This window comes from Phodopus roborovskii, unplaced genomic scaffold (genome assembly GCF_943737965.1).
Source record: "Phodopus roborovskii unplaced genomic scaffold, PHOROB, whole genome shotgun sequence".
Taxonomy (NCBI): Eukaryota; Metazoa; Chordata; class Mammalia; order Rodentia; family Cricetidae; genus Phodopus; species Phodopus roborovskii.
The window spans coordinates 72,724,109-72,749,399 of record NW_026126418.1 but is presented as its reverse complement, the minus strand read 5'-3'; the positions used below and the strand labels follow the sequence as shown (position 1 = coordinate 72,749,399).

At 46.1% G+C, this 25,291-nt stretch overlaps 1 protein-coding gene across 1 annotated transcript in view; it reads right to left on the bottom strand.

The window, feature by feature from the left end:
• The window catches only part of Abl1 (ABL proto-oncogene 1, non-receptor tyrosine kinase), a 44,625-nt gene extending 20,022 nt beyond the window's left edge, over positions 1-24,603 (bottom strand). The window contains exons 1-4 of the mRNA XM_051185137.1: positions 24,446-24,603; positions 9,451-9,624; positions 8,748-9,043; positions 421-693 (exon numbers count right to left, since the gene is read on the bottom strand). Of these exons, the coding sequence (XP_051041094.1) occupies positions 421-693; positions 8,748-9,043; positions 9,451-9,624; positions 24,446-24,524 (822 nt within the window). The 5' untranslated portion in view covers positions 24,525-24,603. The remainder of the gene's footprint in view (positions 1-420; positions 694-8,747; positions 9,044-9,450; positions 9,625-24,445) is intronic.
• Between the last annotated feature and the right edge of the window lie 688 nt (positions 24,604-25,291).

Genomic DNA, 25,291 nt, shown 5'->3' with positions numbered 1-25,291 from the left:
GAAGGCCATAGCCCAGTGACAAGTGCTTCTCGGAGCTGCTCCAGGAAGGACTTGTTCCTGTTTGCAGAAGTCTGGCCTGTGGGAGAGAACTAGACAGTGCCAGGACAACACACACCTGCCTGCTCTATCAGCCCACAGAAAACCATAGAGGACTCGTCTCTCATGACTCTCCTTTTCCAGCCTAACCTCTGTGCTTTTCTTAACTCTGATAAGGAAGTGGCTTCCATGTTACCCAACAAGAATAGAAAGCAGACTTTAAAGAGCACTGCCACAGAACAAGGGACCCTCTGCACGGGTCAGTGCTCAGCACCCGTGGAGCCACAGATGGAAGATGGTCAACCTCACAAAGGCCTGGGCACACCTGAGCCTCAGCAGAACACCCACCCCCAACAACACACCCTTCAGTCAGGCCCCGCCCACCTTCAAGGTCTTCACAGCCACAGTCAGGCTGTACTTCTTCCATACGCCTTCGTACACCTCCCCATACTGGCCTCCACCCAACTTGTGCTTCATGGTGATGTCTGTGCGCTCCATTTCCCACTTGTCATAGTTGGGGGACACGCCGTAGATGGTTGGCTTGTTGCGTTTAGGAGCTGGGTAGTGGAGCGTGGTGATGAGCCCATCAGCCACCGTGGAATGATGGTGAACTAACTCAGCCAGAGTGTTGAAGCGGCTCTCCGAAGAGACGTAGAGCTGAGGAAGATACAGAACAACCCTCATTCACAGAGCAAAACTCCAGGGGAAAGGTTCCGCACACACTTTAGAGTCAGCCTCTGAAGCTTTTTCTAGCAGGAGTGGGACTTACTAAGAGATACTCAAAACCCCAAGGACATGTGCACCTGTCTCCACTGAACCCCACCAGCATTCCCCCCACTTCTTTAGCCTCCAATGTATTACTTTTTTGTTGGCGGTGGTTAGGTTTTGTTTGTCGAGACACGATTTCTCTGTGTAGAACTTGCTCTGCAGACCAGGATGGCCTCAAACCAATATATTACTTTTAATGAAATCTTTGTTATTTTTGTTTCATATGTATATGTAGTTGCATGCATGCATGTACGTATGTATATATATATATATGTGCACCATGTGCATGCCTGGTGCTCTTGGAGGCCAGAATAAGGTGTCTGACTCTCTGAAACCAGAGTTACCTAGAGTGGTTGTGAGCCACTGTGTGGGTTCTGGGAATGGAATTGGGAGCTTTTGGAAGAGAGCAGCAGTGCTCTTAACCCAGAAGAGTCATTTCTCTAGTCCCTACCCTCCAATTTAAATGTCTTCCCTGAGTGCTCAATCTGAAGCCACCACAAGGTAGCATCACCTGTCTTACTTTTCTTTGTTGTACTAAGCGCTAGCTGATAGTTTATGGTACAGTCTGCCTCTACCCAACAGAACTTCCATGGGAGCACAGTTCTGGGCCATCTTTCCTATCCTGTTGTTCCCATGATAAGAAACTATTGAAAAATAGGTACTTAATACTTGTTGATGAATGAACAACAGAACACAAGAACTTGCTGACCTGGAAAGAAAACAACTTTAATTGATAATGAAGAGGGTGGGAATTGATAATGAAACTTGTGTCTCAAGCTGCTTACTTGCTTGGGACTTGGTGGAAGGCACCCGGCACCAAGACTTGCATTGCTGGCAGCTTGCCTAGTGAGGCTGTTTCTGTCAGCACCTTGCAGGCCAGAAGACAGCACAGTCTTTTCCATGACAGGGACATAGAAGACTCTTGAGATGGGGTGCTGCTTTCAGGCATTCTGAGAGCCACAGCACAGAGGGCCTCCTAGGGATCACTGCAGAGTTCTCACATGGTCACTGCTGCTCCATGCTCACATCTACATGCAACAGCTGGGCTCCGGGCACATCACTGAGCACCCTGACTGACTTGCCCCAGTAATAAACTCATGGTGGGAAGGAGGGGATGGACTGAGACAGTGCTGATACTTGGTAAGTCATGCACAGAAAGAAAGGATCAGGCTGTAACTATAGCTTCGACATATGAAGAGTGGGGGTTGGGGAGCCCAAAACACACATAGCAGGCATAAGGCCTTTGGCTGCTGGTTATAGTGAGCGCCACTGCCACCATAATATGCACATTCCCTGGAGCAGTGTGGTGATGTGGGAAGCTTTAATGGGTGTGGTCTCAGAAGAGATGTATAAGGTCTTTGTGGGAACCCAGAGCTTGCCTGTAACAGAGTCCTCAGAGGGTGCTTAGGAAGGAGTCAGCCCGGCCCCTCCTCCCTTTCAGACGAGAAGTCTGTTCCTCCATGCACTCAGTGAGGGGACTGAATACTCCACCAATTCACTGCTCCTGGGCCAGGGGCCATTGCCAGTCTGTACCATGCTGCTTCAGCGTACAGCGTACAGCTAAATAAAACTGTCTCTGTTAATTAGCTGCTTCAGGTTATTTCACTGTGGCGAAAATATGCAGGCACAATTATTTTCTGAGGCTTATAGTATTAATATTGGATCACGAAAACACTTTAAAGGGAGATAATCACAAGGGTAGCTAGGGTCTAGTAGCAGAGCTATGCTTCCTTCTCTGCTTGTTGAGGGCATAAACACATTATAACCCTTTCCTCAGTGCTGGCCACAGACACAATGAACTCTATAAAGTTTGGAGAGACAGTTCCCAGTCTCTACTGCTCCTCAGAAAGCCAGGTAAACTAAGTTCATTTTCTAACCTAAAATTTACACACCAACACTTAAAGTATTAATATTACAGCCAGCTGCCCTTAAGGTGCAGTGTGGTTCCACTGCCAGCCACATTCCCAGAGTCATACTGTGCACTCTGCCAGCTGCCTTTTGACTGCTCTAGTGTTTGGGAGCCTTGGTGATGATCAGGATGAGCACTGGGAATCCACGGTGTGTACAGAGATGCAGGTTGAGCTAGTGTTGAGTGACTGCTTCTGTGCTACTCCACAAACATACTGCACCCAGCCAGGACTCAGCCTCTTCCTGAGTGTTCATGAACAAACTCCCAGGTGCCATGCCATAGGACAGCGCCACCTGTGCTTTAGAACTGAGCCAGCTTCTTCAGAGCTGCTCACAGAATGCCAAGTAGTTCCCACCCTGTGCAGCTCCTCTGAAAGGAAGCTAGTTAGTCAGTTAGCACACTCCTCCAAGAATGTCCACACCACTATTCACTCCTAGGGAAAGCAAAACACAGATAATCCAGAGGCCCTGGAACCAACACTTCCTGCCTGGGTTCCACTTCTGTCAACTTGAGCCTGTCACTTCTGACCATGAAAATAATGTATGCTGGAAAACATCAAGAAGAGGAAAGGGCGTTAGGGCTTTTGGGAACTGTGAGAAAGCACAGCTGTGGCTTGCAGAAGTAAGAACAAAAGGCAACAGAGGCAGAATCACCTAGAAGGTGCCCTAGCCAAAACTGCTTCAGAAAGCACAGAACACAAAAAGAGGCAAACAAGTCAGGAGGGAAACAGAAACCCTTAGGCCCTACAAGAGTCTTTTGCATCCCATTGTTGACTGATTGGCTGATTTGGAAATAAAATAATCATTTTTACCAGCCCCGGTCTGCCCCTCCCAGCATTCTTAAATGTTCCCTTTAGTAATCAAGAGGATTGCATCAAAGCCCTGCTATGTGGGACGCATTCTTCAGTGTGCCTCCCCATTCTGACAGCTGTCTCTCACTCTGGGGACATGATTCCAACCAATAATGCTTCCTTAAGTGTGACCCTCTGCAGATAGATGCTTCATCAAGGGCTAAGAAGTGTCCAAAGTCTTTGGGTGCCGGGACAGCTGTCAGAAACACTATGGATCATGGGAGTGGCCTGTATACCCTGAGGCACACACGCCAGCTTTAGGCAGAGGGGACTCTAAACTCTTCCACACTTTAACCAGTACTTAGACTAATCTAATGAGCTACCCCTCAGACCATACCTAGCCATACTGTTTCTGAGGCTGCTGATTAAACAGCTCTGATGACAAGACAGCATGGGCTTGTTCAGTGATCATCCTGAAGCAGCTTGGCTTGCTCCACAAAAAGAAAACAAAGGAGAGCAAGATGTCATCTTCAGACCCCCCCCCACCCCCAGGGAAAAGGTAATCTATAGCCTGAAGGTTCTTTCAAAGGGCCACCACCCTGGAGTCCACTCCAGACTTAAAGACCTAGCTCTACCCACTACATGGCTGAGTCAGCCTGGCTCTACCTGCAAGCTGTATGGCTAGCTTGCCTAAATGAAGAAACACCAATAGCACTCACTGACAAAGCAAACCTTTGGGTGTTTCTGTGAAGGAGTTTCCAAAGAGGACCGAGTAAGGAAGCCCATCCCCAACGAATCCAGACAGCACATCCCATGGGCTGGTGTCTGGGACTGAATAAAGGTGGATGGAGAAGACAGGTGGTCGTGGTGGTGTTGCAAACCTTTAACCCCAGCACTTGGGAGACATGAGGCAGGCAGATCTCTTTGAGTTTGGGGCCAGCCTGGTCTACAGAATTCTAGGATAGCTAGAGCTACACAGAGAACCCTGTCTTAAAAGAGAGAGTGGTGATAGTGGAGAAAGCCAACCGCATTCATTCCCTGTTTTTTGCTTGTAGATCTTCTAGGGTATGAGCAAGCATCAGCACCCACCTGCCCACCTGCTCCACCAAGACCAGCCGAATGAAAAAATCCTTTCCTCCCCTAAGTTGCTTTTGGTCAGTGTTGAGAAAAGGAACTAAAACAACAACAGACTAATTCTGTATACAAACCACAATGCTGCACTACAGAGGCCTCCAAAGATAGGCAAGAGGACGTGGACACTCAAAAAGAAGGAAATCAGATAGGCATATAGCTTGATGGTGTGTGACCTTAGCCCTGTGTTCTGGAGGCAGGTATGGGGCAGCCTGGTCAACATAGCAAGTTCCAGGAGGGGGTGTATACAAGCTCATGTGGTACAAATCAAAGTGTGAGCCAGGCAGGAAAATGCTACAAAAGATGACAAGGATGCTAGCCCACCACACACCAATTCAAAGGGCAATGGTCCAGCTAACTATTCAAAGGGTCATGCTAGAACCCTCAAAAAGAATAGAGGATCCATAGGCCTCTATACACTCGAAAGTGTGGCACACATGCTTTTCTAAGCAGGAGAAAGACAAATTTAATAAATAGACTAAGGATGACATGTGTACTGAATCTGGTAAGGTCACCTTCTTCAATAATCAGAGTAACAAAGATGGCGTAAGGTTTGATGGAAGGGAAGCATGCAGTAGTTTCACTAGTGACCTGAGAAAGCAGATTGGAAGAAATGCTATAGAAGGTGGCTTGGCAACACAGATACTAGCTTTAAAGAGCGTACAACCTTTGATTAGTTCCAGCCATTATCTTGCTCACGCTTATACCCTGCTTGAGCTGGGTATAACTGCAGCAGATCACAGTCAAAAAATTTTTATGTGGTGGGCAGTGGTGGTCCAAGCCTTTAATCCTAGCACTTGAGAGGCAGAGGCAGGTAGATCTCTGTGAGTTCAAGGCTAGCCTGCCTGGTCTACATAGTTAGTTCTAAGACAGCCAAGGCTAAATAAAGAAATCCTGTCTCAAAAAAAGAAAATTGTTTTGTTTTACTTTATGTTATAGTTTTACACTGTAGCTCACTATGCCACAATGTCTGGCTTCAAACTGAGCAATTTTCCTGCCTCTCCTTCCCAAGTGCTGGGATTATAGGTGTGAGCCACCACAGGACACTAACAGAGGCAAGTCTACATGTGCCACTGTGAAACTCTCCAAAACACCTTGTCACATAGGCAGGCAAAGGCAAAGAGCATCAGTGTGTAGACACTACCTGTGTCTCCGGCTTTATGCGGTCTAAAGGGGGCTGGCAATAGTGGGCAAGAGTGAGTTGGGAGACAGAATTAGTTTCTATTGTAATTAGTTTGTCATTTGAAACCATGCACATACATTATACACAAATATAAAACAAGATTTTGTGTGGTAGTGCGCACTTAATTCCCACAGTTGGGAGGCAAAGGCCGAAGTGTGGCCACAAATTTAAGGCTCACCTGGGCTACACAGTGAATGCCAGCCAAGACAGCACTAAATAGCAAGATCTTCTCTCAAAACCAAAATGTGTGTGTGTGTGTGTGTGTGTGTGTGTGTGTGTAAAATGTATATGCATCAGCCAAGCAGTGGTGGCACAAGCCTTTAATCCCAGACCTGGGAGGATCTCTGAGTTCAAGGCCAGCCTGGTCTACAGTGAGTCCAGGACAGCCAAGGCTACACAGAGAAACCCTGTCTCTAAAAACAAAAAAGAAACAAACAAAAAAGACATGTATTAACTGAAGTTCAGCAGATAGAACCTATTGATATCTATCCTGGCATTATGCTGACCCTACCCCCTGACAAATGGCAGGTTACACAACCAGCCTTGAAGCAGATATTTAGACAGCTCAAAGGGCCCTGTGTTGCATGGCTACCTCATGCGTGCTTTAAGTGGCTGCATAAGGACTCTGTACATAGAAATCAGGCAAGCTGGGTCAGCAGCAGCTTCATGACTCCAGTTTCAACCACCCCAACTACTGAGCCTCATTCTAAACTGCTCCCTTTCCCAATGAACTCCCAATGAGTTGTGTGGTTCATGTTTCATCGCCTGAAGCTGCAGCAAACTGCAGCAAACAACAACAGAACCCAGGTCATATGCATACTAGGTTTTATACCATGGAGTCAGGCTCCCCAAAAATAGTTTAGATGCTGTGGCAGTTTGAATAAGAATGGTCCCCATAGGCTTATTACTTTGAATGCTTAGTCACCAGGGAGTGACACTATTTGAAAGGATTAGGATAAGAGGTATGGCTCATTTGGAGGAAGTGAGTTACTAGGGATGGGCATCCAGGTTTCAAAAGCCCATGCAAGGCCCAGCTTCTCTATCTCAGCCTATAAGTCAGGATGTAGCCCTCAGCTATTTCTCCAGCACCATGCCTACCTGCCACCATGCTTCCTGCCTCTAAGCTCCCAGCCATGATGATAATGGACTAAGCTTCTGAAACTGTAAGCCAGCCCCCAATTGAAGGTTTCCTTTCTTAGAGTTACCTTGGTCATGGTGTCTCTTCACAGGAACCAGAATGCCATCTGTACTATGCAATTTGCCTGTCAATGCTGACCTTTAACAGAACTTGGTGCTGTGAAGAGGGAGACCCCAGCCTAGTGCTACCAATTACTCAGTATGTGAAAATCTTGGACTTTCAGAAGTCTTGTCCCTCTAAGCCCCACACTCACTGATGAAAAAATGGAGATGACATCAGTACCCTCCTGTAGTGAGATAGTCCTTCTGTAGCACTGACCACACCCATTGGGGGGTGGAGTCATGAACGGAAGTGACCTGGGGAAGGAGGTCGGAGGGGGCGAAGTAAGGCGCTCTCTTTCTGGCGTGACTCGGACAGGAGAGGATCGGGTTGAATTTCCTGGTGTTCATCTGTCTAGGTTGTAAGTTATTTCTCCCTGAATAAACATCTATTCGGCCTATTTGTTTATCCTGATCCTTATTTACCGCGATATCTGGTGTCAGAAGCGGATTTACCTGGGTTTCGCCCCCAGGCGGCAGAAGCCGTCCCCCCCCCACCTTCCCCAACGGGCAGGGTTTAACCAGGTGGACTCACCACAGCTTTGGGACATTTGCCTCTTCCTTACTGCAAAGGAGATCTTTGCCGCTAAAGCAGACCTGAGAAGGCACTTACCGCTTAGCATTTTTTGCCCATTTCCGCACGGGACTTTGCATTTGCGCACATTTGCGCAGAGCCGCTCGGCGGCACCCGCCCGGCTTGCACGCGTTTCGTCTTGTGTTACAAGTAACTCCAAAAGTCCCCTTTTAACAAAATTCTGCTTGTCATAGTTTGTTAAGAGCTATGAGGGTTAAAGAGAGGAACTACAAGACACTAACAGTAATTGGATTTTCCCCTTCTCTTTGTGGACATTTAAGGAGCAATGTTCATGCAAAGATCACCAGTTGGAGACCAACTGGTGTACTTTGATGTGACCTCTGTTAAAATCTGGGTGCATTTATATGTGTCTACACCCACACTTTATCACAGGAAGTCCAAGGTGGTGCTGTTAACACCTGGACCTGCAGCTTTACACATAATGAGTGACTACTGATTGAATTTTTCTCACTAAAGATCAATCATCATCACTATTAAGAATTTACAAAAATACATGCCTTTAATCCCAGCATTTGGGAGGCAGAGGCAGGTGGATGGATCTCTGTGAGTTTGAGGCTACCTGGTCTACAGAGCGAGTTCCAGGACAGGCTCCAAAACAATACAAAGAAACCCTGTCTTGAACCACAAACCCAAAGAACAATAAGAATTTATGAAAAGTGAGAGTCTTAACATAAGAACTTACGTTTGAGACCCAACAGTATCCCTGTGGTTTTTCAGAGAATCCTACACACCAAGACCCAGGACCTGTGATATTAGCTGGCTGACAACCAATGGTCTTTCATGAAGCTAATGAAAACTCCTTCTGTTTACTTGGAAGAGTCCTGAGACACTGTCTGGTTTGATTGTTTGAAACAAGGTCCTTATGTAGCCCAGGCTGACCTTGAATTTACTATGTAGCCAAGGACAGCTTTGAAGTTCTGATTCTTCTGTCTAGGCACCCTGAGTGCTGAATTACAGGTATGAATTACCCTGCTTGAGACATTCTGATTGAGCCTTTTGACATAATTCAATGGCCTGGGCTATCATCTATGTTTCCCTGTGTGCCCCCCCCCCACAGCCCATCAGTTCACTGCTGATCCCAGTAAGGGTGGTTACCCACCTTGCCATCAGAGGCAGTGTTGATTCTGTAGTGGTAGACCCTCCCTTCATATCTCAGAGAGATGGACCTCTGGCCAGGACTACTCTCACTCTCCCGCACCAAGAAGCTGCCATTGATCCCACTGCTCAGCAGATACTCAGCGGCGTTTCGGGACACGGGCCCGTGATACCAGGAATGTTTCTCCAGGCTGTTGACGGGAGTGATGTAGTTGCTTGGTACCCATCCTTGGCCATTTTTCGTTTGGGCTTCACACCATTCCCCATTGTGATTATAACCTAAGACCCGGAGCTTTTCACCTTCAAGAAAAGACCAAATAATGTATCAGTTTTGATGACTGGTTTCTTCTTCCTAACTTTTCTCTAGCATATCTCATCTTGTTAGTCATGAGTGCACAGAGGACAACTCTGCCTTGGCATCTAAGATTATACAAGTTTATTCAAAAGTTCTGCTGTTACTGCAAGGAAACTTTTAAAGGAAAAGTGCTTTTACTTAGTGATAAAAACAGTAACAAAACCCCATGCTTCCAGCCTGAGATCCAAGTGTCCTCTTCTATAGGAACATGGGGAATCATGTGCACAGGACTGCTGCCCCTGAGCCTCCTAAGGGTGGGCACTGTGCTCAATAGACATCTCTGCCCTCTCAGGGAGCAGGGCAGGCCAGCCAAGCCACACCCCCCCACCCTTGCTTGCTATTTCCCTGTTACCTTTAGTGATGCTGAGAGTGTTATCTCCACTGGCCACAAAATCGTATAGCGCCACAAAAAGGTTGGGGTCATTTTCACTGGGCCCAGCAAGAAGGTTTTCCTTGGAGTTCCATCGAGCTGCTTCACTGAGACCCTGGGGCTCAAAGTCAGATGCCACTGGCCTCTGCAGGGCTTCTGCAAGACAAGAAAAAGGCAAATGAAACTGAAGAGAACTTGGGAGACATGAGCTGAATAATTTTCATGGCTTAACACACACACACACACACACACACACACACACACACACACACACAAATTAGAGACAGGGTTTCTCTGTGTAACAGCCCAGGCTGTGCTGGATGGAACTCACTCTGTAGACCAGATTGGCCTTGAATTCACAGAGATCCTCCTACCTCTGCTTTCTGAGTGATGTGATTAAAAGCATGTGCCACCAGTACCCAGCTACATCCACATATTCTATATATTAAAATTTTCAGTTGTCTTTATCAAGTATTATGAAAGGCACGGAGTATTTTCATTCTAGCTGATGATTTCTTGCAGGGGAATTAAGTAAGAATGGGCCCCACATGCTCACATATTTGAATGCTTGGTCTGTTCACCATTAATGGAACTATTTGGGGAGGGTTAGGAAATGTGGCCTCATTTGAAGTTAGCTCTGCCTTCTACTTACAGATCAGGATGTGAGCTCTCAGCTCCAGCCATGTGCCTGCTGCCAGGCTCCCTATCAAGATGGTAATGGACTATGACCTCAAGAACCATAAGCCCCAAATCAAACTTTTTTTTTTTTTAAATGAGTTACCTTCTTTTATTGCTTGTTGTGTCACAACAATAGAAAAGAAACAAAGGCATTCCTGTTCCCAAACAGTGTAAGTCTTTAAATGCATTCACTCAGGCTGGAAAGATGGCCCAGCAGGTAGAAGCAATGGTTGCCAAATTTGATAAACTTAAGTTGGGTTCCTAGGACCCATGTGTTGGTTGGAGAGGACCGACTCCTGAAAAATGTTCTCTGGCCTCTACATATCTGTCATGATATAAGCACGCACACACATACACACCAAATAAATATAATAAAGTAAATTCATTAATTCAATATGCATTTTCTCAGAAATAGACATAACCTACCTCTACAGTAGCCACCACCTACAACATGGAGTACACATTCTTTAAAGTACTTTTTCTTTTTCTTTTTGAGACAAGGTTTCACATAACCTTACACTCCTGAGTCATCCTCCCAGGTGCTGGAGTGACAGGCCTGTGCCCCCACAACTAGCTTTAACAATTACACATATCAATATTGATATAAACAACCAAGCCTTTCATCCCATCCTCCTCTATGCTGGCCTGAGAGCTCTCCATCCTCTACTTCAGACTGCCCTTCTGCTTCTGCCATTCCCCACAGGAGAGTGTTTCTCTCCACCTTCCTGCTGGCTTCTTGCTCCTCTTCCCACTCAGATGTAGCATCATTACACATTTCTTAGCCCGTGAGGGCCCTAACTGGCAATCTCTTGTGTTCTGAAATCAGAAAGCCTCCTTTCTGCGTCTGTCACATCTGAAGCTGGAGCTGGCTATGGCTTGCACTAGGAACAGGTACTTCTCGTAGATAGTTTCCTGTCCTTTTTCTCTTTTTTAGCCTTGAACTGTACTCCAACTGTCTAGGCCACCTTTGTGATAACAATTTGTAAAGGACTTTTCCTGAGAAAACCAATCTCATCCAGAAGGTATGGCAATGCAGGGCATGGCAGCACAGGACACTGCATGGCAGTCAGGGTGCTGTGGAGTGACAGGGCAACTTCACTTAAGTGAAATCACAGTGAAAAATCAAACGTGAGGAAGAGAATGGCCTTGAGAAGAGAAGACTTACAAATGAACCCCACACAAATGGTAACAAAACAACTAGCATGCCTCCATATGGATTTAGAGCACTGGCCCTACCCTACTACCGCCCCAACAAACACTATTTTCTTGACAGTAAAACAAATCTTGGAGATGGGTCTAGCTGCATTCACCTAAGATAATAACAAAATGCCAGAAAACTAAATATAATGGGCCACCTATAGTTCCAGCATTAGGGAGGCCTGAGGCAAGAAGAGTCCCTCAAATTCAAGGCTAGCCTGGGTCATGGAGAGAATTTGAGATCATCCTGGGCTATATAGTGTGTTCCAGGATAGTCTGTGCTACATAGTGAGACCCTGTCTCAAAGAATGATGGGGGGGGGGCAGGTGGTGGTGGCGGCAGTGGTGGTGCACACCTTTAATCCGGCACTCAGGTGTGCAGATCTCTGTGAGTTCAAGGCCAGCCTGGTCTACAGAGCGAGTTCCAGGACAGGCTCCAAAGCTACACTGAGAAACCCTGTCTCCCCCCCCCCCAAAAAAAAGAATGGAGAGAGGGAGGAAGAAAACTGACATGTGTAAAGGATGTCTACAAGAAGCCAGCATAAGTAACACAGCTCTTTCAAGTTCAGCTCTTATAGAAGTTTGTCCTCAGGAGTCATTTTCTACAGAACAAACCTTTACTACTGATAACTGTCACCATGCTCAGTCATTTCATCTCATGCATTGAGGGCAAAGATCACTTCAAATTCGAGGGTCATGTCACATGGCCATCTCCTAGCTGTTTAAACAGAGAAAAACCAGGCCAGGCCTGTCTTCTGTCCATGCTTTCCAAGCACTCTGAGCTCTCACGTGGTCAGGCGCTAACTGAGTAACTGACCAAAAAAGCTGGTTAAAAAGAGATTTATTTTTGCTTTTGCTTAAAATTCTTTCAACTAATACACAAGACATGTAAACTGTACATTTTAGTGGAGTAACATGAAAAGTTTAAGGCATGAAGCCATGAAGCCACTGTGTGTCATATATTCACATGCATATTTGGGTAAAAGCCTGTGCTAGAGATGCATGTTGGATGTCTTCCTCTATTGCTCTCCACTGTACTTTTTGAGACAGGGGCCTGAAATTTCACTATTTTGTCTAGGCTGGCTCGCTAGGACCCAGGAGCTCCTAGGACTCATTCACTTCCACCCCAACACTGGGGTTCTGGGCACATGCAACCATGCCTGGCCTTCCCATGGGTGATGAGGATTTGAACTTAGGTCCTCTTGCTTTCACAGCAAGTGCTCTTGACTCACTGAGCCATCTCTCAGCCCCAACTTAATTACTTTTAATTATGTATTTGCATGTGTATTTGTGTGCAGATGTATGTATAAGAATGCAAAAGTCTATGGAAGCCATAAGGGGGCCAGAAGTAGGTGTTAGATCCCTTGGTGCTAGAGTTACAGGTAGTTGTGAGCTACCTGATGTGGGTGCTGGGAACTGAACTGGAGTTCTTTGTTCAGCCTCTGGTAGAGGACTCTTAGCATAAGAGGATTCTTACATAACAAGAGCGGCTAAAAGATAAATCCTCACTATGGGAAAATGTGAACAAAACCCATAAACAAACAATTCGTGGAAAACTAAAATCATCACTAGATATGGAAAGTGTGTAAAGCCTTGCTAGAACAAAGAATACCAATTCTTCAAGTTGTCAGGCCCTCTGGACAGCGGCCGGAGTGTGAGTGAGACAGCATTATGACTGGCATTCTTCTACACTGCTTGCAGCAAGGTATGCACTGAGAGGCTGAGTGTAATACAAACCATCCTTAGAGACTCACAATCTTTCAACATCTTTGGCAATTTATCCCAAGACATACAAACAACAACTTGTGTACACCAGTTTAAAAAGATAGCACAAAAAAGGAAGGTCCAAAATATCCACTGATCAAGTTAAGTCAGACTATGCTCCGTCCATAAAATAGGACACTTTAAAGGCCATCTGGGATGCTTTCGCGCGCGTGTGTGTGCGCGTGCGTGTGTGTGTGTGTGTGTGTGTGTGTGTGTTTTCCCTCCTGATTTTTTTTAAGACAGTGTGTGTCTATGTACCCCTGGCTGTTCTGGAACTCACTCTGTAGACCAGGCTATCCTGGAACTGAGAGACTGCCTGCCTCTGCCTCCCGAGTGCTGGGATTAAAGGTGGGCGCCGGTAGCTTTCCCCCTCCCTGGGATGTTTTAGACAGGGTTCAGTGGCAGAACACTAGCCTAGAATGGGCAGGCCCTGGGTTTGATCCTCAACACTACAAACAAAGTATTTTTCCAACAAAACAAAACAACAAATCTCTCTAATGGCTTAGGAATGTTTATAACACATTCATTAAAATTTTATATTATATCCTGGCATATATAGTAATATCCCAACTTCATAAAAATTCAAAGAAGAAACATCAGCAGCTAACATAAGGGTGTGGGAGGGATTCAAATCTTTTAGCTGTCTTTTACTCTTTTATATTATGGCTCATTTGTTAAAATGACCAGGTTATTTTTATAATCAGCTCCCAATCCCAACACTAGAATAACATGTAAATAGAAACCAGGGATGCTTACATAACAGACAATTTAAAATGAGCAGCTCTGGGGAGGGGCCCCTCCCACTGTCTTGAAAGCATTATGTGTTTCCTTGCATGCCCCAACTTAGGGCCAGCAGCACAAGGCATTGGAAGGTTGGGCCCATACAGGAAATGAATGCTGGGTCATGCATACAGAAGTGCTTTTCTTCTCAAATGCCATTTGACCTCTTTTTTATCAAACATTCTGTTGCATCTGGATTTGATCAAAGTTACATAACCAGGGGGAAGTGGCCTGGAAAAACACCTGGAGTAAGCAGGACACAGATTCTGTCCAGAGGTGAGGAGTTAAGTGGATCTGTCCCAAGGTTAGGACAGAAGCTCACAATGTAGGTAGGGGGTGAAGGCTTTTTTAGAAGAGAAAACTGTTCTGCAGCTGCCCCTGGTCCAACAGGGTGGCCTCCAAGCCCTCTCTCCACCCCCGCCCCCACAACCCTGGCCCTCAAGTTAACAGCCAAAGCCCAAAGGGAAGTATTGCTCATGCATGCCTCTGGATGGAGACAACGAGTGCAGCCTCGGTTCAACAACAAAACCTTCCAGCCAATTCCCAGTCCAGGCTGATGTCAAAACTGACTCATAGTGCACTGATGCCAAGTTACTTTCTTCATTTCATAGTCAACTATGCTAGTCAACCATAAAAATGATCACAGCTCACAAGGCCAAAGTTGCAGAACATGCTCAAATCTGTGTTGCTCAAGACATTAACTTCTGCAGTCCCACTGTCAGGAAACCACCCCATCACCACCGCCAAACCCAAAAGCTTTACTCAAAAGAATGCCTCAAAGAGCGCCTCTCCTGTTGCCTCAGCAAGTCTTTTGGCAGTGGATAATCCTTGGACAATAAACTGCAGTGTGTGCTATGATCCATTTTCTTTCCCACCACAAGCACTTTCTGCTGTGTCCCTCTGAATCACATTTGGATCTTTAAATGTGCCTGTTGTCCCCTTTAAGACCATTTTGTTCTCTTACTGTTAGTAAGCATGTTACTGCCCATCAGTGACACTCAGCAAGAGTTGCTAATCAGCCAGTTACAGCACCAAAAATTGGTGCCATCTAAACTGTCTCCAAGCCACTAAAAAGCCTTGGCTCAGCTGGGAGGGTATTAGACTGTTGGTAAGTACAATAGGAACCATGCTACAAAACCCCCTGGTCTGTATATGATTAGCTTGTTTGGACAGTAGTCTAGGAAAAAAGCTTGGGCCTTTCGAGTATAAGTTAAAGGTCGTTTAAAAAAAAAAAAAAAAAAAAAAAAAAAACCTTTTTCAAGCTTGTGAGTCACTGATGAAAAATGTTTACAAAAGATTCTTGGATATGGCATATCTGGTCTAGACCACTGTGAGCAGTGAGGGGAACAGATGTTGGCCCCTGGGTTCCAGGGGCAGGAGACTTCACTGTCCCAAGGGGAGAGGAGACTTTACCTCCAGGAAAAACATCCCTAGGAAGCTCCCTGCCTTCCTGTTGGAACCGGTACCGAGTACAGGGCAGCCAGTTGCACAGCCCTCACTGCTGTACTCACCTTGGGCCCTGGGAGCCACTTCTGAGTGGGGGAGGGCTGGACAGAGCAAAGATGTGTCCCTGAGCTTACAGTCCTGTTTCCGGTGCTCAGTCCAAGGACTTAAGCCCTGCTGCTTTAGCCTTATTTCCTTGGTGGCTCCTTTGAGATTTCCTCTGGCTCAGGAATCTCTGCAATGCACAGATCTGTAAAACAGACCCTTTGCAAAGGAGAGGGCTTTGTGTTTTAGCTCCTCTCTGTTCCAGCTGATGAGGTCATGCTCAGAATATTCTCATCAGTCTGTAACTGCCTCGTGCACTTTTCACAATGTGAGGTTGGAGGAAAAGTATTATTTCCCACAATGTGAACTTGCTGAAAGCAATTCCATCTTTTTTTTGTAACTCTGACCTTTACATACAGTTAAGATTATTTAAAAACCAAAACCACATTTAACAAAACACAGCCTTTCTATTACCCTCATACCCAGCACCTGAAACACCGGTGAGAACTCATGGCTGTAAAAGTGAACACCCAAGAGGGACCATGTCTCTGGGATGCAGTGACAGACAGATGGGGTCTCCTTGGGAGAGAAGACTGGACACAGAGGCAGCACTTGGCAAAGAAGGGGATTATCCAAGGCCAGCCTGATACCCCAGTCTCAATAAAAGCATGCTTCCTTTGAACACCTTAGCTAAGAGATGTCAGGGAGCGCTGTCAATGAGGCAGCTGTGACAGGTGGACACTTGACTTCTGCTGGAGACTGGTGTTGTTTTCTGTTTCCTGTGTTCTTAAAGAAGCAAAATGGCTGGTTTTAGCTAGAGGTTAGTAAGGCAAGGATGGCCTTCCCTTGCATGGTCATGAGATCTCTAAGTGCCTTCCAGAGTAACAACTTCTGCACAGGGCTGCTAAGGTACTTAATGAGACCCAGATACTAAAACACCTACCATAAAGAAGAGTACTTTGGAGGCTGGTGCATGCTAGTGACCAGGCCATACTATGGAATCCTCTCTTAAAAATAATGCAGTTTTAGCCCTTCCTGCTTCTGGATAGTAGAAGTACTAAATGAAATATGTTTCTACAGAAATCCCCTATTTAAACAAACAAACAAAAAAAAACAAAGTTGAGTCATCCCAAGGTTTAAACATTTTCCTTCCAATCTTTCTATTACAATGTACTTACCCAGGCAATGAAAACAAAAGAATTCTCCCTGAACCCCTGATCCTATCAAACAGCCAAAATACTAACCTTTCTGAAGATATAATCCTTGTTTCCAATATAAAAAACAAAGGAACTTTGTCTCACCCTTTAAGAATCTATTGTTGGTGTGGGGATGGCTTAGTGGTTAAGAGTACTTCCTGCTCTTACAGAGGATCTGAGTTAGGTTCCCAGCACCTATATGGTAAGGGTGGGGCTCACAGCTGCCTGTAACTACAGCTGCAGATCTCACATCCTCTCTGGTCTCTGTGGACACCTGCATACATGTGACATACACATAAAAATAAATAAAAGAAAATAATTTTTAAAAATTAATATATTGGTGGTTTTTGTTTGGGTTTGGCTTTTTGAGACATGGTTTCTGTGTAGCTGGCTGTCCTGGAACTCCCTCGGTAGACCAGGCTGGCCTCTAACTCAGAGATCTACCTGCCTCTGCTTCCCAAGTGCTGGGATTAAAGGCATGCACTACTACTACCTGGCTTAAAAATTAATCTATTATTAACGAAGGCTATAATTTGGTGGCAATGGATATAGCTTTTCTTTAATTTTGGTTTTTATGACTATGATGCTTTGGAATGGGTTCTCTCCTTTGACCTGAGGTAGAAATCAGGTCAGCAGAGTTGCCTAACAAGCACTTCATCCACTCAGTCCCCTTGACAGCCTTCTAAAAACTTTTTTAAAATATGGGCACTACCAGCTTCCAAAACTTCTCAGAGCATTTCAGAGCATCAAGTCCACATCAGCACTTTCTCTCCTTTCTATAGCAGAGCACCCAGCAACCAGCCACCTCTATACTACGTGCCATGGAAGAGTCTTCTGAAATATCAACCGCCTGCCTGCCTGCCTGCCTGCCTGCCTGCCTGCCTGCCTGCCTGCCTGCCTGTCACTGGTCAGCCACCATTTATTAACAGTGTTATCCAGGCCATGTTCAGAACATCTTGTGCTTTGTAAGGTGGTGGCTTGTTGGCAGCTCTTTTGGACACTGCTCTTAAGCCTGCATGGGCCTCAGAAAATGCACTGTCAGTCCTATTCACGGCAGAGAAACTTCAGGCTTCTCCTGAAGCAGGTGCCAAGGCCCTACAGGGTCTAGGTGAGGAGCTATATTCTCCCATCTTTTCATCCCAGCCTCTCTGGAGCCGTTGCAGGCTTGCCTGCCTTCCCAGCCACTGCTGCCTCACCTGACTGATCGTGAAGACACCACTCACTGCCCTGGCAGACCTTTCCCAGCCTGCAATATCCTCTGGGAACCCCTCTGCCACTGGACTTCCCTCCTACTTCTATGCCACTACCTTATTACTGCTCCCTCTCCATACCTGAGCACCTGGTATTGACTCTACCACCAGCTATCACACAATATGGAACCTTCTTGTGTCCTTGGCTTGGGTTCTGATGTGGTTAAGCCAGATTAAAATCTCAGAACCCTGTATCAAAGATTCTCCTACCTGTGCCTGTCTCAAGGACACCAACAGCTTTGGCCAGTGAAACTCTCAGGAGGGGTCAGCACAACATAGTACAGCACAGCACAGCGGAGCCCTCTATGCTTGTTAGGTCAGAACTGAAAAGATGTGCTGTAACAGTCTGTTAGCCCAAACAAAGCTAGCAGAAATGTAGGACAAAGCAACCCAACCAGAAAGCCTCTAGCATGTCCCAGGGAACACCAGTTGTTTCCAATGAAACATAAACTATGGCCAAGATCCTAAACAGGGTAGGACATGAAAACACATCTTTTTGTACTTTCAAACCAAATGGGCAAACAGCAATGGTGCAGCCATGGGTATCTCTATGGACCATTCCAGAAGTTCCTGCACTGGCTGTAGACTCCAAGGGTCCATAGTGAGTCTGCTAACCACACAAGGTTTTTTTGTTTTGTTTTGTTTTAATTGTTATGTATAGCAGATTGAGAGCCAAGGATGGTTCTTTGTCCTTTGTGTGTGTTCTTGGTCCCTTAGGACCTGACTGAACTGGATCACCCAATAGTAGCCAACTTCTCCAATGGTCTCACTAACCATTAGTATTTTTATCGATAATTTGGGTCACTGAAACACACAGACTTGCACGCATACACCCAAGCACACATGCACACATATATGCATGAAGGATTCAGGCTCCAAAAAGCCATGTCTCACTCTACCCCCACCACAGTCAAGTCAATTGTAAGATGAACTGTGTAAAATGTGCAACATCTTGGGAGGGCGCTGTGAACATTGGGGTTCTATAGACTCAGGTGAGAGGCCCAGCACCACATCTGGCCCTCCAGCATCACCACCTTCCAGAGGAAAGAAATGGGAGCCCAGTGAGGTGACTTCACCTGCTAGACCCTCCCCTTCCAGCTCTCTCTCAACTGCCACCCATCCACGCACCTGTTTCCCAGTCTCATGTCTCTGTCTCTCCCGCTGGCCATCCTCCCTGCATCTAAGCCCATGTCAGTCTCCCTTCCCTCCTCTATTTTCCTTTTCCTCTCCCCAACTTGGTTGCCTTTGTCTCCATATCTTCTGGGCTCTCCTTTTTCTCCCTTTCCTTTCTTTCCTCCCACACTATACTTCCTACAGGTCTCTCTCTCTCTCACTCCACCACCACCACTACTCAACGCTGTGTGTTAGGAAAAAGAGACTTGAGTATAGAAGTGCCACTTCTCGCCTGATGACAAAGTTATATTCTCAGAAGTAAAAGGGCTGGCTGGGGAAATGATTCAGTGTGAAAAGCGCTTGCCATACAGGCACGAGGACCTGAGTTTGTATCCCTGAAATACAACAGGGGGTCAGCTAGCCTGTTGTACACAGTGCAGTAGCAAACAACAAAAGACCCTGTCTCAAACAAGGCAGAAGGCCAGGACTGACAACCAAATCTGTCCTCTCACTTCCACATATGCAGATGTGTGCAGTATCTATGCACATCCCTATCCACACTCACACACATGAACACATGCATACACTATAAACATATTACACACACACACAGCCTATCACTTCTGCAGCCATAACTTCACCATGCAAGGAAACAGGGCTGACCAGCTGACCACTGTTAATGGTGAGTAATATGTGCAAGGGAGTTTCTTACTGTCTGCTTTTGATAAGACTTAAAATTTCCATGGGGTGGAAGAATCACCATTTGCATTGGCTTACACTTGAAAGGCTGAGGCTGGAGGCCTGTATCAGCTTGAGGCCAGCCCAGGCTACCTAAGTATTTATTTACATAAGTAAATAAATATAAAAATCTAAGAATACATTTTATAAATTGTCCTTGTTTTATGAATTATGAAGGAAAATTAAATTCTCCCAGTGTCTCATTTCATCTTTAGTTCTAGTTTTGCATGATATATGTGCTTGTGTATGTATGTGTGTGTGCCCGCATGTGTATATATATATATATATATGGTAGGTTTTGTGGGGAGGTAGTTTTGTTTTTGAGACCAGATTCACTATGTTGGCTGTCCTGGAACTCATTATGTAAGACCAGGCTGGCCTCAAACTCAAATAGATCTACCTGCCTCTGCTTCACAAGTGCTAGGATTAAAGGCGTGCCTACTAGGCCCAGCATATGGATGTCTATGTGTGTTTGAATATGGATGTGTGCACACATGTGTATGTATATATATATATATATTCTCCTCATAACCCTCCTTTATCAGGCCCCACCCCCATGCTGGGGTTACAAGCATGAGCGCTAGCCTGGCTAAGTGATATATATTTAAAACCTGTCTATTCCTATTTTCCCATGTATGCCTCAGATCAGTAATTATACCAGCACAATTACAATGCCTCAATTTTTAAAAGCTCTGAGCAGCATGGGATTTTGGTTTGTAAACGCCGGGGGCTATGGAAATATTTCTTCTGCAGAAGAGAAATAAGATACTAACTAAAAATCAATGGGAATGCTTCATGTACTATTAAAATATTCACCATGGGACTTAGGAGAGGACCAAGGAGGGAAAAGATACTTTTCAATTTAATCTGAAGAGATGACTCAGTGCCTAAGAGCACTGGTTGCTCTTCCAAAAGCCCCAGGTTCAATTCTCAGTATCCACACAGTGGCTCCAGGGGATCGATCAGATTCCTTCTTCTGGCATCTGCAGGCACCAGGCATCACACATGGTACACAAACATACATGCAGATAAAACAGCCATAAGATAAAAAATGAAAACTTTTAAAATCTAAGAAGACAAAGTATTAGTTTCATTGCACATGTATTTTTAAAATTTCAAAAATAATTTATTAACAGAAAAATTATGGGTCGCTCTAGCTCAATTCTGTCATTACTTCAGTCAACGGAGAAACCAGTAAAGCCTCCATTTTAGATTGCTAAAGATCTCTTTATAACAGCTTACATTTGCTGGTTCTTGCTCTGTGACAGGCTCTAGATTGAACAATCTTCATGATGTCTCTCAACAATGAGGTGGAAACTACAAGACTCGTTTTATAAATGAGAGCATGTCCACTCAGCAAATACCATGCCTGAATCATCTGAGAGGATGCCTGGCTCCAGAACTGCCTTTCTACACATCAGGGACCTAGGGTGGGAGAGGAAGGCCAACATAGCTAGAGGGTAGGATGAGAGGCATTTAGGGATCTGAGGGGGAAACCTGATGCTGCTAGGACTTGAAAGGGGAGGCCCAGCTATATCTGAAGGCACCAAAGAGCAAACCCCAGTTAGCAGAAATACATATATTTGCCTCAGCTGTTTTTACAGTGGTCATCATGGTTCTCACACATCTTTAAACCAACCCACAAGCTAGAAAGAGGAAGTCTCCCTGACCTGGGCAAAGGAAGTGGAAGCCAAGCAAGTCAGAGTTACATGGGGGATCTAGGGCCAACTTCCAAAGTGCTGCCACCAAAGTGATCTGGTAGCCTTCCCTTGGGACTTCAACAAAGCTAGCCTGAGAACTAAGTGAGGATGTCTGGGGGCTACATACTGTCACATCATAAAAGTTCAATGATATTAACATAACCCAAAATGACAAAGACTAACAGAGAGAGCCTGGGATCCTCTTCCTCCTAGACAAGGGAAGCAAGTAGTGCCCTCAGGAGTACTCAGAGCCCAGTCCTAAAAGCATACTCCTGTGGCTGGCACTGCAGGAGGCAGTGGCTGGACAGTCTCATGCTGAGAAGCTTCAGAGTGGGCTCTTCCAATAAACAATTAAGGTCAACAAGAGTTCATTTTGCAGACTGCATAGAAACAGAGCCCAGGTACCTCCCCATACCAGTGGATGAATACAAACAAGGGCAGGAAAGCTGAGTCTTTCATGTGCCCAGGGTAAGAAATAGTTGGTGAGGCTGGGGTTCAAAGTGGACCAAAGATTAAAACTGACATGGTCATTCTGAACAGATACTTAGGAGAGCAAAATTTCAGCATCACAAAGGCTTCTTATAAAAATACAATCTACTTCTAGAGGGCACAAAAATTGCCTCTTGGAAGAGAATAGGAGAGCCAATTACTCTTTTATTAAATACTCTTTCAGAAGTTCCTTACAAGTATTTTTTGTTTGCTTGCTTAAAAAATGTTAATTGCACTGTTGCTTTATGAAGACTGGTCTAGCTGGGAGTTTCTGAAGATGATGTTGAATGCATACAGTGTGTTCCATTGGGAGACAGAGGGGCAAAGGGTGAGCTTTCTGGGCCAGGCACTGTGGTGCAAGCCTGTAGGTAATCCTAGGTGCTCAGCAGGCTGAGGCAGGAGGATGCCAAGTTCAAGGCCTAACTGTGTTTACAGCCTGCCTGGACAACTTTGCAAGACCCTATCTCAAAATTCAAAATCTGGGAGGGGCCTGTGGGTGTAGTTCAAGGCCCTGTGTTCCAATGATCAAAACTTACTTATTTTTTTTTTTTTTTTTTTTTGAAGTGGATTCTCTGGATCCAGACTACACAAATTCAAATCCTGACATCACTGCTTGCAAGTACTATCATGTCAGAGATGTCACCTAACCTTCTGGTGCCTCAGTTTCTTAGCTACAGATGAAACAGTCAGGGCCACCATAAGACTGGAAGTTAGTTCAACTGGAGTGAAGTGTTTGGCTCACCACAGCCACCTAATAATTACTGCTGCCTGTGTTGGCCATGCCTTCTCTGACAGCTAGGCTCAAGAAGCAGGGAGCATGAACTTGGTAATAATGGAAAACTCACCATATTCAATTCTCTCTCTGGCCTGGGATGCCTCAGACTCTGAATGGGTGTCGATGAACTGAATGATTGATTTAGGATTAGGATATTAGTAAGAAATGAAAAGCCTGGATTATTTCTCCAGATGCTGGCAACTGATCTCTTCCCCAGAGACAGACAACACTTTAATCTTTAAGACATAATTACTGAGCTGGTTTGATTCTCTCAGCTATAGAACAAGGACTCTGAAAGAGTCCTGGAGCTGAAAGAGTTCCTGGAGAGACACTTCCTGGAAAAAGCCTGTGTGGACACTTCTTAGGAACTTGACTTTAGAGTTCACTTTAAGGCATGCTGGAAGACTACAGATATTTTCCCCCTCTTAAAACAATAATTAAATCAACCAGCCAGATAATGCACTAAATAGCATCTGACCCCCAGGAACAAGCTGATATGCAGGCAAAGCTGGGCTGTAACCTGACTGCAGTTACAAGAGTCCATTCATCTCTGCTCCAGCAGCGGCCTCAAAATGGAGATGATAGAGCGTCGAACTAACTGGATACAGATGGGCGGAGAATGTGCAGAGTGGAGCAACTTGGGAAAAGTAAGCAGCTTAGCTGAAGATAATTCTGGCTGCTCAGATGCCAGTTTCGGAGGAAGAATAAACCATCTCCTCCCTCCAAATGTTAGCGTTTGAGCTCATGCCATCCACATGAGGCTCCTCTAAGGGATCCAGCCCCTGAAGTCCGCCCGGAAAGGGATGGAGTCTTGAGTACAACTTGTGGCCAAGGGGAAAATCTCGCCACCTGTGTTTGGGCACTTAAGTTGGAGATGAGTTATGAGGGGCCCCTTTGGCCTTTGAGCCAAAGTTGAAAAAGAAAGAAAAGCAGGCTAGAGAACTGAACCGCCTCTATTTCTCACCCATTTCTAGAAAGAGAAAGACTAGAAAACAGTAGAAATCAAGATTGTTCTAAGATAAACTTGACATTTTCACTCCTATCTGAACTCCTACATGAAGCAGTCAGGAAGCCTGGGCACCACCATGCCTGTGAGTGCTTCTGCTCTTCTGTAGAAGGCACAACTCTCCACAAAAAGTCCATTATGTCCTAAAGCTTGGCCAAGGCCCAACCTCCAGCACCCTCCACTCATCCTCCCCCAATTTTTTTGTCATCCTTTCCGATTAGAACCAAACACTAAACACAACAGGATGGGGGCATGGAATCAGAGGGGTGAGAGTAAAGCAGGCAAAAATCAATAGGCTCAAGGTTTTTCGAGGAACCAAATGTAAGGGACTCCCCAACCAAGCACCAAACTGGACGCTCTCAAAACCCCTGGAAATACCAAGCAAACCCATTCTGTTTCCCTCCTGAAAAAAAAGAGAATTCCCAAAACTTCTTCGTGGTCTGTATAAAGGTGGGGGTGGGGGGAGAAAGTTCACACAAAACTCTGTCCATAAATGGTAGAGCGATCCCTTTGTACGCGCGGCACTTGGTGGAGGTCCACCTTTGTGACACACAATTCCCAGCTGGCAGTGGAAACGCCACAACGTGGGCTCATGAGGACCCTAAGGCCTCTGGCACTGCCTTTTTTAAACTTTCTGGGCAGGAGCCGAACCATGCACTAGGGCCTTGCCAGCACCAGAGCCGTGGCTCTCTCTCGGCGAGTTCTCTGGACCAGCAAGCGGCCGCGGTGGCCTCAGGAGAAGGCTAGGGGGCCGGGAGCGCGCAAGACAGTCCTGGCGGGTCCCCGGCCCGGGCAGGAGTTTACCTTCCAGATAGCAGCTGGAGGACGAGGAGAGCCCCTTCTTGGATTTGCAGCCCACCAGCTTCAAGCAGATCTCCAACATGGTCCCGCGGCCGCGACAAAGTCCTCGCTGCCCTGCCGCCCCGGGCCCCCAGCCCCGCCAGGCCGCACTCGCCCCAGCCCCGCCAGGCCTCTCGCTCCCAGCACTTCCAGCCCCGCCTGCTCCCAAGCCCGCGCCTCGCGGTCCGCCTCCCGCCTAGGCCGGTAACAAAGAGTCCTGCGCCCCGCCCCGCCCGCCTCTTAACCCCCTCCTAGCCAGGGGAAGACAGCGGCCCCACGTCCTCCCCAGCTGCCCTGCGGCGCTGGCGCGAACCTTGCCGCGTGTCGGGGAAGGTCGGTGGAAATGCAAATTCCTCCCGAGTTACCAATACTGTACGCGTTTATATTCGGGAAGCCGAGGAGCGACTGTGATTAAGCCTAAAGTGGGTGTCTGAGGAATGTGAACAGTCAGGGCTAGAACCCACAGGAATACCGAATACCGGACACGGCTCCAACCTCTCATTTAGACCTGGAGATGCGAGTTTAAGCTTAAGAAATTCCGTCTCCACAGTGAATGGTCATTGTGGCCTGAATGGTAGCCCTTCTTGACCTCATTTTCAGAACTTTCCCTCTTCTTTTGGTGCCATGAACAATCAGTGTTTGAATCCAATTCATCATGGCACTGAGTTACTATCTTTTCCTAAACGCTGGCTAGAGCAGGTTACCAACAAGATGTTAATTTAGCAATAATCACAGCAGTGGGCTACTGGCAGATTCAGAATCTAGGCTGGTGGGAAACAAGGACCCCCAACTACAGCCAATAATTTAATA